The 12,603-nt window shown below is 38.6% G+C and overlaps 1 protein-coding gene and 1 long non-coding RNA gene across 2 annotated transcripts in view; both read left to right on the top strand.

Moving 5' to 3' along the window:
- LOC117286316 overlaps positions 1-3,562 on the top strand; it is an 18,022-nt gene extending 14,460 nt beyond the window's left edge. Inside the window, exon 3 of the long non-coding RNA XR_004517439.1 lies at positions 3,427-3,562. This is a non-coding gene — a long non-coding RNA (uncharacterized LOC117286316). The remainder of the gene's footprint in view (positions 1-3,426) is intronic.
- Positions 3,563-7,946: 4,384 nt separating this feature from the next.
- Positions 7,947-8,915, top strand: LOC104876303 (olfactory receptor 52B2). The gene has a single exon (XM_010644281.1). The coding sequence runs from the start codon at positions 7,947-7,949 to the stop codon at positions 8,913-8,915; it is 969 nt and encodes a 322-aa protein (XP_010642583.1).
- The last annotated feature ends 3,688 nt before the right edge of the window (positions 8,916-12,603 follow it).

A 12,603-nucleotide genomic window follows, 5' to 3' on the forward strand; every position in this document is an offset into this window, starting at 1 on the left:
ATATATATACAAAAACCTTGTTTCCATTTATCCTTCCATTCTCTTTCTTCCTTTTCCTTCCTTCTATTCCCCTCCCCTTCACATTTTCCCATTCGTATTTGAACATTTTCTTTCTATTTCCAATATCTATCATCCATTGTGGCTCTTATTTACCCTTCTTGTTTATCACACAAGAGAAACAATGCAATATTTTAACACGTGTCTGATTTACTTCACTTAAAACTATGCTCTCAAGGTGCATCCATTTACCTAAAAATGTCTCAAGTTTATACCTTATGCAGAGTAGTACTCCATTGTATATAAAGACCACATTTTCTTTACCTATCTGTTGATGGGCATTTGGGCAGTTTCCAAGATTTAGCCATTACAAATTGTGCTGCTGTAAACATAGGTGTGCATATATCTCTGTGATATGATGCTTTTAACTGTTTTGGGAAGATATCAAGAAGGGGAATAGCTGGGTTGAATGGAACCTGTAGTTTTAGTTTTTTGAGAAATCTCCATACTGATTTCCATAGTGGTTGTACCTATTTACATTCCCCCCAGTGATGGAGAATGTTCCTTTGCCAGCATTTGTTATTGGTTGATTTCTTGATGATAGCCCTTCTTTCTAGAGTGAGATGGAATCTCAGTGTTGTTTTAATTTACATCTCTTGAATGACAAGTGATGTTGAATATTTTTTCATATATTTATTTGCTATTTGCACTTCTTCATCAGAGAAGTGCCTGTTCATCTCAGATGTCCATTTTTGGATTGGGTCTTTAAATTTAGGAGTGTCTCATTTTTTGAGTTATTTATATATTCAAGATATTAGTCCTTTGAAGAATAGCTGGTAAAATTTTTTTTCCATTCTGAGGGTTGTCTCTTGATTCTGTTGGTGGTTTCTTTTGCTGTGCGAAAGCTTTTTATTATGATGTGATCCCCAATTGTTGATTTTTTGTAATATTTCCTGTACAATTGATGTTTTGTCATAAAAGTCTTTACCTACACCTATGTCTTCAAGAGTTTTACCTATTTTGTCTTCCAGCAGATTGTTTCTGTTTTAATATTTATATCTCTGATCCATTTTGATTTTAGTTTAGTGCATGGTGAGAGATATGAGTCTAGGTTTAATCTTCAGCATGTGGAAAGCCAATTTTTCCAGACTCATTTATTAGAGAGGTTATATTTCTTCTAGTGAAGATGTTTGGTCCCTTTGTCAAAGATTAAGTGGCTGAGTGTGTTTGGAGTTGTTTCTGCATCTTCTTTTTCTGTTGCATTGATCCTCGGGTTCTTAGCTATTTCTTTGTTAGAAAATTGAATATGTTTTAGGAAGAACTATTCTCCTTATAACAACATTAGAGTGCTTTAAGTGCTCATATAAAATAAATTTTATTTTTCCCCTCAAATTTTTATTGTGACAAAATACACATATAAAATTCACCATCTTAAACATTTTTAATTATATAGTTCAGCAACACTAAATATATTAATAATATGGTAAAGCCAGAGCTACCATCCATGTTCAGAATTCATCTTGTAAAACTCAAACTCCCCATTGTTTATTCTCAAAGCCTCTGCCAACCACCACTCTATGGCCTTTCTTAATGGTTTGACTACTATAAGTGTACTGTTTATATACATGGAGTCATATAGTATTTTTATTTTGGGGACTTTTTTCAATTGTCTTTATCACTTATGTCAGAATCCCCTATCTTTTAGACAATGAGTATAATACGTATATACAGATTTTGCCTATCAACTCATATCTGTCATTATACAATTGAGTTCTTTTGGGTATGTATCTAGAAATAAAGTTGCTAGATAATGCAGTCATTTTTCTTAAAGTTTTTGAGGAACATTCACACTATTTCCTATAGAAGAATTATTTTACATTCCCACCAGCAATATAAAATTTCTTCATATTCTGACCCAAACTTGCAATTTTCCATTTTAAAATTTATCTTAATTTTTCAATAGTAGCTCTCTTAATGCGCATGAGGTTGTGTCTCCTGGTTTTGATATACATTTTCCTGATGATGATTATATGCTTGTAAATTTGCTTTTTGTGGTACAAAATTTTAATTATTTTTTCAGTCACTCTGTCCTTTTTTTCCATTGAAGTAGCTTTGAGTTGTTGATTCTTCAGTGCTGTGTCAAAATTATTTCTCGCAGTTCACTTAATCTGTGTATAAGGACTGAGTTTTAACACTTTGACATGCTTATCTGTTGCTTTTGTCTTTGCTGCTTATCAGCTACTTCATTTCTCAAGCTTCCACTTTCTTATCTGCAAAATGGATATAATAGTGCCTTTTTTCATTGGGTTATTCTGAGAAGTAAGTGAGATAATTTATGTTAAACACAATACCATGGCAGAGATATAGAAAGGGCTTAGCAGATATTAGTTGTTATTTTATTTTATTGTGAGGATTTCTGTCATTCTTTGTGTTGTGTCTTCAAACACTGCTTTTGTGCTGGAGTCGCTAATTATCTCTGGAATCAGTGCTCCCTCTTGGCACTAGTGAACACGTGCTTCATTGCATGCTCAGTGATCCCAGGGGCGACTCTGACATCTGCCCCACAAGAAGGAAGCAGATGGCTTCTCGCTTTCTAGATATAAGGGTCCTGTACTCCCTCATGCTAACATGATCAGTCTCCAGCCTTCCCTTTTCTTATCATTCCTCCTCTTTCAGGATAAGCAAAATGATTTTTTGGCTCTTCTCTACCACTTTCTTAGTCCTTCAGTGGATATTGTGATATAACAGGTGAGTTTAAGAGCATCCATGGTGGCAGAAGGAGGGAATGGCAGGTGTGTGTGTGTGTGTGTGTGTGTGTGCGTGTGTGTGTGTGTGTGTGTGTGTGTGTGTGTGTGTTTTGAGGTAACTATAAAGGACAAACACAGGTTGAGAGAAAGAGGAAATGGATGTTTGTGAGACAAACAAAGGGTTAGTGAGATGAAGGATGAGTGGGGATTATAGCATGACATAGCATAGAGTGGGGAGTGTGGGTAAGGAGAGGCATCAGTGGAACTAGGTGGTGGGCACTGGTAGAGATAGAAACGAGAATGAAGGTGGGGCCAGGAAAAGCACCCAAAAGGTGTGAGGGGAGGAGGGACTTTTTGTTGAAAGGTTTGAGAGCAACAGATATTAGCTGTCAGAATCAGACTATATCAGGGAAGAAGGTATCATGGGGACTTTTCATAAAAATTGCACACATTTTGACCATAATCTTATTTTTGGTGAAATAAGCAAAGCTACTAGGCAAAGATTAAGTTATTAATTCTATGGCTCATGTGTTCAAATATTTCTTAAACACACACACACTCTTCCAGACAATTTACTTAGTGCTACAAATACATCAGTCCCAAAGCGAGGACTTTCTTGGTAGTCTGGGTGTCAGTTGTGTATAAACCTGAAAAATCTCCCTCATTCTGTTTCCTTCTCCAGCATTTTGCAGAACAGCAACAGTCACTGGGAGAGGAGGAGGCTGTGCATGGAGCTGGGGTTTGACACATGATACACTACCATATGCTTACTCAAATTTAGATAAAATCCCCCACAATGTGTACAGGGAATAAAAGAAATGGGCAGATGGACATTTTTCTCGAGATGTTTCTTCATAAAAAATGTGAGTTCTTGTGATACCAGAGGGTAGGGTCTGAGGGGATTAGGCAAATGTTGGTCAAAGCACACATTTTAGTTAGGCAGAAATAACTTCAAGGGATAGGTTGTACATCATGGGACTATAGTTAATAGCAATTTATTGTTTATTTAAAATTGCTATGAGTAGATTTTACATGTTCTCACCATACACATAAGTACGTGAAGTAATATGTTAGTTAACTTTCTTTAGCCGCACTACACTCTACTGGACATATATCAAATTTACGTTGCACAACCTAAATATATGGACATTTTGTCAATTTAAAAATAAATGACCCGAACCACTCTTAAGGGGGAAAAAATGAGAACCAAGACCTGTCATGTAAAGGTACAAGATCCCAATAATGAATGTAACTGTAATGTATACCTAAAATGTACCAATAAACTCAATGAGAGAGAAAAAAAAGAGTTTGTCAGTGAATTAAGAGAATCTCAGTACCCCTGTAGCACATATAATACTGGCTTTAGACTATGAAAACATTTTACATGTTGTTTCAAATGGCTGTGAGCAAAAGTGAGAAAATTAGAGGTGTAAACCTTAGTCTGCTCCTGTTATATTAAGAATAAACCATTTATAAATTTTGATATCATGCCGTCTGCATGTATAGAAAATACTGAATACCATTAATATATACAATTAATGTGTGTGCTAGTGAAAATATTTTAAGAAGAAACAAATTTCACGTGACAAATCTCCTGGCAAATCCTGCCATATATTGGGCTGCAGAGTCCACCATTATACCTTAAGGTCAGGGCAGCAGTTTGATCCATTAGGTACAGGGCTTCAGTGTGTAGAGCCTGTGTATTTGAAAGAACCTGAGTAGTGAAAATTATCAGAGATCTGAACCACATCTACAAGAAAAATGTCAAAGTAAAAATAAAACGTCTAAATAGGTGTCTAGGTCATGCAACCAGGCAAGAGAGTAGCACCTATGTAGACATCCAACAATTATATCTGCATGGTTTGTAGGTTTATTTTAACATGCTGTTATGATAATAGGAGAGTATCACAAATTAAGATTGAATAGAGACATAAAAGATCTTATATATAGGCCTTTTGGGCATGGAAGATCCTAGGAAGAAAAAAGAAAGAGCAGTTTCTTTGTTTCCACTGGGACAGTTAAATGTTTTCCAGAGCACTTGAAGGAAGTCCTTTGAGTAGTTCCCAGCACTTGAAGGAAGTCCTTTGAGTAGTTCAACCACCTAGTACAACACCAAACCCTTGGGAATCTGGGTCCTAAGGCAGCAGGTCCAGGTGAAACTTGACCTCAGTCTACTTGTCTTTTTTGGGCTCTTCTTTCATTCATTTTCCTCTACTTTTCTCCAGGGAAAGGAGTTTCTTTTGGTCATATTTGAGTGAAGAGTAGGATGTTAATAGGGCCAAACATTAAGTAAGGTATTTTACCTACTGGAAAATATATAATGAAAAGATGGCCAAACAGATTAACAAGAATAATAAAATAACGAGAAGTTATCTTTTCTGGGCACTTTGTATGGATTAACTCATTTAATCCTCACAATTACCTTATGAATTTATTGTCCACAACTTACAAATGAGAAAATGGAGGCATGCAGATGTAGTGACTTACCTGAGCTCATTTAGCTAGTCAGGATGAATTGGGAAATGAGCTCAGGAAGTGCAGCCCCACAACTTCCTGTTCCCACCTCCTGCTCTGTGTTGTCTCCCATTCACGATGGCTGCAGGCCCTTTTCTCCACCGTGCTGGTTTTCCTCACTATCACCCCAACATACATTCTCTTAAAGCCCTGGAGGGCACTTTCTGTGAGACTTTGCCTCTTTGTGCCTGTGGTTTCCTTTCTTCTCACCCCTGACTTCTTCCTGCGTGAGCCTAGAACCCTCCAAAGGGGTCCGGCAGAGAAGCGGCAAGGCTGAGATAGGGCCCTCTGTGTGACTGAGTGGAGTGAAGTGAAGGAAACTGAATGCAAGTCCTTTCCTGAACTGCATTTACAGCTACACCGTCCTCACTGCCCCACTCCCCGCCCTGCCTTGGTGCCTTGCTGTGGGGTGATCCAACATCATCAAAGTCGTAAGAAGACAGCAGGAATTGTTTTCATGCGGACGCCTATCGGGTTTCTTACTGTTATATTGAGAAGGGATATGTTAATAACTAGTGGGTTTGGGAGTTGCAGTGAGAAAATAAATGTCTATTAAATTTCCTTCAAAGAAAAATTAATTTGTTTTCTGGTGGGGATTTTAATATGCATTTGAGATCAGTGCTTTAAAGTGCAGGCACAGCAATTTTACCGGTAGCCCTTCCTCTCCGTGCTTTTCCTAGGAAAGTTAGCTTCTCCTTTAAGTACAAGTTGAGCCAATATTTAAAATACACCGGATCAGAGGATGTCAAATGATTATCTTGATAAAATCTGGCCCCTTTCCCCTTGTAGCCACCTGGAGTACCATTGCTTTCTCTTCATCACGCTCTGAGCAAGTGAGTTTGCTCAAGGCAGGGGGTGGATTCCAAAGTTGAGGGTTTATTTTGTGTGTGGCTTCTTCCCTGGTGCTTACTGAACACCCTTATCAGAAGATTCAGCTAGTATTTATTTGATACCTTCATACTTCTGACTCTCTCTTTATGCTCCCCTCCTCTCTCATTTTCTTGAGACAAGGTCTTACTAGGTATTCCAGGCTGACCTTGAACTCACTATGTAGCCCAGGCATCTCTGGAATTTGGGACGATCCTACCATCTCAGCCTCCCAAGTGCTGAGGTTATGGGTGTGTACCATCATGCTTGCCTCTCCATGGTCTCTTCTCTTCATGTGTCCTGGATTAATTAACTATCTTCCTAGTTCTAATAAGCTGACAGATAATTTCCAAGTAGACAATTTTTATAGGATTGATGGGAAAGCTAAGACAAGAAGGGCTCTATATTTAATACTTTTTAGCAGCAGAAAAACCTGATTCTGAGGGTTAGGGAGCAGATGGTGTATGGGTGTAAGGGGTAGCAGATGTGGGCATGTGGAGAGTGTGTGCTGTGTTAGTGGAGCCTGTCGAGGACAAGAGGACAAAGTATATTGATTTCCTTTACTCAGAATAGTTTCTCTGGAGGCTGCAGGGTTTCTGTGGATAAAGAGCATGGTTTTTCTAATATGAGAAACCCAAAATATAAATACTTTACCAAGCAAAATAAAATAGAGGCGCTAAGAAACAGGGAAGTAGATTCTATGAAGATAGGAAGGGAATCTTGGGAAGGAGGGAGTGGGGAGAGTTTGGGAAGGGGTAGTAAAAATGATCAAGATGTGAGATGAATATGTACCAGTTCCTCAAGATGAATGTAGTTATTATATATCGCAAACATATACTAATCACCAAAAGGAGATCTGAACCAATAGCTACTTGTATGGAATTGTCTAGGAAAGAGCATGAGGAGTTCATGAGAAGGGTGGTAACTGTTCTTTTTGGTTTCGTTTGCTGCCCTACTGCTCACTGGCTTTAGAGATGTGAATCTGGGTCAGAATGGTACATACACCTCTTAGGTGCCTTCTGAGTCCGCACTTGGGAATTTACTTCCATGCACAGGCAACCATAAGTGCAAGTATCCTTCGAAATGTTTAAGGTCTTGAGTTTGAGGTGATCTTCCTGCCTCAGGTTCTGGAGTGCTGGGATTACAGGTATGTGCCACCATGCCTGGTTGAAGGAGATATTTTAAGCCTAAATTTTTGGTAAACGGCTTCAAGGAGAAGTGAAAACACTTGAGTTTAAGTTGTTTACCCGGAGAAGTACCTTGGATGGTGGGAGACAGACAAATCCTGTGAAACCCTAATTACTTGTGTCCGTGTCTGAGTGAATAAAGCCAAGATGTGTCAGTCCTGTGGGGCTCTATGTTGAAGGGAGATATGAGTCCTTTGGCCGCCCCAGATTAAAAAAAAAATGATGAACAAAAGTGGAAAGGGAGGGAATTTTGGGTAAACACGGAGGAGTAAAGTCTTAGGGAAAGGGACAAGTATAAGATGGGTATGGGGAAATAGTGTTTATGTGATACAATGAATGATAGAAATGAAAGGTGAGGCCAGTTTCATGGGACACAGTGACTGGAGGCTGGTATAGCTCTACTGGATCTTGAAACATTATTGCCAGAGATCCTCTATATTCAATGGCCAGAAGCCATTCCTACACCCTAGTGAGCATTCTCTAGGAGAATTTCCCCTGGAGAATGCAACAGTATATAAAATCATACTGTCTTCTTTCATCTCTGCACACACTCAGCTGTGTTTTTGTTGCTGTTACTTTCAGTGGACACCACGTCAGCTTCTAAGCCATTCCACAGGGGTCCATACTATGCACCATGACGCAAACCAACCTTACCATCTTCCACCCCACAGTTTTTGTCCTACTTGGCATCCCTGGGCTGGAGGCTTATCACACTTGGTTGTCAATACCCCTCTGCCTCATGTATATCGCTGCAGTCCTGGGGAACAGCGTCTTGATAGTGGTCATCATCACAGAACGCAACCTTCACGAGCCCATGTATTTTTTCCTCTCCATGCTGGCAGTCACAGACATACTTCTGTCTACCACTACTGTGCCCAAAGCCCTAGCTATCTTTTGGCTCCATGCTCATCACATTGCCTTCGATGCCTGTGTCACCCAAGTCTTCTTCGTTCACACCATGTTTGTGGGGGAGTCAGCAATCCTGTCAGCGATGGCCTTTGACCGCTTTGTGGCCGTCTGTGCCCCTTTGAGGTATACCACCGTGCTAACGTGGCCTACTGTGGGAAGAATTGCTCTGGCCATCCTCACCCGAAGCTTCTGCATCATCTTCCCGGTGATTTTCTTGCTGAAGCGGCTGCCCTTCTGTCGAACCAACATTATCCCCCATTCTTACTGTGAGCATATTGGAGTGGCCCGCTTAGCCTGTGCTGACATCACCGTTAACATCTGGTATGGCTTCTCAGTGCCCATTGTCACGGTCATCTTGGATGTGATCCTCATCACTGTGTCTTACTCACTGATCCTCCGAGCAGTGTTTCGTTTGCCTTCCCAGGATGCTCGGCACAAGGCCCTCAGCACTTGTGGGTCTCACCTCTGTGTCATCCTCATGTTTTATGTTCCATCTTTCTTTACCTTATTGTCCCACCGATTTGGGCATAACATTCCCCGTCATGTGCATATCCTGCTGGCCAATCTCTATGTGGTGGTGCCTCCAATGCTCAACCCCATTGTCTATGGTATAAAGACTAATCAGATCCGGGAGGGTGTAGTCCACTGGCTCTTTGATGTGAAAACTTGGTGGTGTGCTGCCCCTTTGGGCTGATGGATTCTCATGTGTCTTCCTGCTCAGCCGCGTCAAGGAAGCTAGCTATGAAATACAGAAATTTCCTGGACTTAGTGGGCTTTTCTCTCTTCTTCTAAGTCATCTTTTCTCTCCTCTTACTCTTCTCTTTTCCTCTCTCTTCTAACTGTTCTGTTTGCTTCCTCCTGTTTCTTTGTTTTCTTTGCATGCTTCACACTCCTCTCTGCACCTCAGAAATAACTAAGTGTACACACCTCTGATATGAGCATTTTGTATCTTCAGTAGACTAGACGTACTCCAGAAGTACAGGGAACTAAATGTCATGTGAAGTAAGGCTACAAACAAATAAAGAGAAATAATATTGTATTTAATATATGAAGGGATTCCATTTTTTAAATCCCCAGATGTTCATTTACTTTGTACAGAATCAAGTAGCTCTCTGTTTGCTTCTACAATGACATGCACTTTAAAAAACAGAAATGCCTGTCCTTTAACCATCTGGAAAATTCCATCTCATTCTTCACTTTTTAGTTCAATAATTACCCTCTCTGTGAAGTCTTTCCTAACTTCTCCAGGTAAGCCAAGATTCTTATCTTTACATACCTAGTCCACCTTATATATTTGTGTCTATTTGTGCACAATCAATGGTAATGATCTGGCCATTTATTTATTTATTTATTTATTGTTTTTTTCTCATTGAGTTTGTTGGTATTTTAAAAATATACAGTACAGTTACATTTATCATTGGGATCTTGTACCTTTACATGACATATCTTGGTTCTCATTTTTTCCCCATACTGCTGCCCTCCCTTAACTCCCTCTAGTTTTTATTTATATCCCTAACAGTAAACTCCTTGAAATAGAAAGTGTGTATTATTAATATTTGTACCCTTAATACATTAAAAATGCATGGCACACAATAAATGTTTAAAAAATGAGTGAGTAAAATTACTTCCCTAAATTCAGATCATACACCTCTGTGATACACTGAAATGGCTGCTAAATTAGGCCATAAACCAGTGATTAATAAACCAGATCTTCACGAATGCAGCTTAGCATCATGGCAGCAAATGAGCTGCTGATCTGCAGTGTTTTCTTCTCACTCTTTTACTGTGACTCAGAGACCAGAGAATAGACAAAGCAGGAGAAAAAGAGGGTATTCTTGATTCTCTGTTTTAACTTGCTTTTGACCAGCTCCAGCGTTAGGAATTATAGGACAGTGTTCTTGGCCAAATTAGCAAAATTGGAGTACAGTGCTTTCTGAGCATTCACATTCCTGACTCACATCCTTTTATGATTTTCTAGGAAAGGTCATTAACGCTCATTTCCTCAGCCAATATTCAGTCCTTTATCTGCCACTTTAGTGTGAAACGCTTTTTTGAGAACTCTAACTTAAGCCAATTTTTTGTTCTTTGTTCTTTTTCTTGGAAACTAGATTATGATGATCTCATTAACTTCCCTGAGCTGGAAACGGTGGAATCTTTCCTAGCTTCTTTCCTTCAAGGCTATTCTTTCTATTTTCTTTTATGAAGCAATAAAACAAAAATTCAGAACAAAGTAATAAGAGGATAATAACAGTTAATACTTTATGTACTGTTTTCTTCAAAGTAGTTACTCAGTACCAACAATGAAAAAGAGTCTCTCTTACAAAGAAGGAAACAGATATGCTACTATTTTTTCTTAGATCACTGAAAAGCCTACTTCTTAACAGGCTCTTGGTTGGTACTTCTCTTGATGGTACTATTGAATAGTTAGGTAGGTGGGTGGTATTTGGAATCACATCAAGATTTAAGTTCCTACCCCATCATTTTTTGACTAACTGAATCTGTGAGATTCATTTAACATTTTTAGTTCTTATTTTTTATTTATCAAATGGGTATCTTATAGAGTACCTTCATAGGGTTGATGAGAAGGTTAATTGGAAAAAGCCTTATTACATATCACTTAACAAAAAGTTTCCATGACCAAATAAATACAGAAAACACTGACATCCTGTCAGTCATGCAGAAGGCATTCCAAGAGAGGGTTAGAGTTTTCAGTGTTGCACACACTTTTTTAATCACACCTGTTTCCATGTCAATATAATTTTTGTTGCTAACACAGCAATTTAAATTTCTAATATTATCCTGAGTTTGGAAATTACAAGACTGTGGAGTAAATTATAAAGTAAGTACTAGTTTAATAATCTGATCTTGACTTATTCTTTTTTGTCTCTATTTCAAAATATATGATTATATTATAATATATTAGCATATAATAATATTAATAATGATGATAATAATAATTATAATAGGTAATATTTATAAAGAGGTCATTCCAAGCCAGAAGCCATGGTAAGTGCTCTGCTCCCTTAAGATAGTGCTATTGTTATCTCTCTTTAAGATCAAAGGTTACCCAAGGCTCTGAGGGTAAGTAGTCAAGTTACACACCTGGCAAGTAGAGTACTGAAGTCAATAACTCTGTTATCTTTGCCAGACCCCCCCAAATCAAAGATAATCATCTTGTCCTTTGAGCCTCTACAGCAGTGCTATGTGTGGTCTCAACTGAATATGAATTACTCTGTTTATGAAACCACCACAGCATGAACTCTCTGACGGCAGAGGATATGTTGAACTCATAGTGTCAGCATATGCATTGGGTAAAATATGTTGAAATTATCTATAGAATTGAAGTGTTTGTGAGGTTTTTGAACTCTGGACCCTTTGTTTTTAAATATATCTAACTTTACGGCACACACCTGCATGAACATGCACATACACACACACACACACACACACACACACCTTGCACACTCAGCTCCTGATCTACTATTTCTTCTATTTCTCCAAACATTCTTAATCATATTAATGACTTGCAGATATAGGCCGGGACTTACTAATCTACTTAATATAGTTAATAATTTAACTAGCAGCACTCAGATCTTCTCTGTGTCCATATTTTAGTAAGTGAAATGATACAGAGTCATTAGCAGATGTAATATGTCTAGAGTACTATGGAAGGACGTAGTTAAATTAACTGCCCACTCTTGTTCTTGAGTCAGTGATCTCTGGAGGCTGCTTCTGCTGGGTTCTACATTTTTCTAATTAAACCAGACCCTGCCTAAGGATAATAGGGATGAAGCTGTCTCCTGACCCCAAGGATTTCTAGAATGAGGTACAAATACTGTCCCCTTACACTGCAGGGGCTACATCTTGCAGTTTTCTTTTACATGTCGAGAAAGAATTTTCTGTTCAAGTGAGGTAAATTTCTGGACAGGGAATAAATGATTGGTTCCTAGGATTTCTAGGTTTTCTTGGAATAGGCCCAATAAACTGTTGGTTTAGACAAGATCTTCTCATGTGCTCTGGATAGCGTATTGTAGTATATGTACAAAATTTCCTTCATTTTTAAAAAATTGAGTTTATTGGTACAATCTAGGTATACAATATAGTTACATTCATCATTGGGATTCTGTACCTTTACATAATAGGTCTTGATTCTCATTTTTTCCCCTTGTCCCTGCTCTCCCTTCACCTCCCCCTCCCCTCCCCATTTACAAACACTTTATTTCCATTTTTTCAGTTTCTCATATTTTTTTCCTCTCCCTTATTACCTTTCCCCCACCCTTCCCACTTTCCCTACACCTTTAGCCCTTTACTTCCTATTTCACATTATTAATTATCTCATTAGGATCCTGTGTACTATTATAGTTTTTCAACCAAAGAAACTA

The sequence above is a fragment of the Fukomys damarensis genome, unplaced genomic scaffold (genome assembly GCF_012274545.1).
Source record: "Fukomys damarensis isolate Sample0158 unplaced genomic scaffold, DMR_v1.0_HiC HiC_scaffold_16, whole genome shotgun sequence".
NCBI classification, from domain to species: Eukaryota; Metazoa; Chordata; class Mammalia; order Rodentia; family Bathyergidae; genus Fukomys; species Fukomys damarensis.

Bases quoted from the DNA above. Each gene is read 5' to 3' on its own strand.
- LOC104876303 (XM_010644281.1), top strand. From the start codon at position 7,947: ATGACGCAAACCAACCTTACCATCTTCCACCCCACAGTTTTTGTCCTA.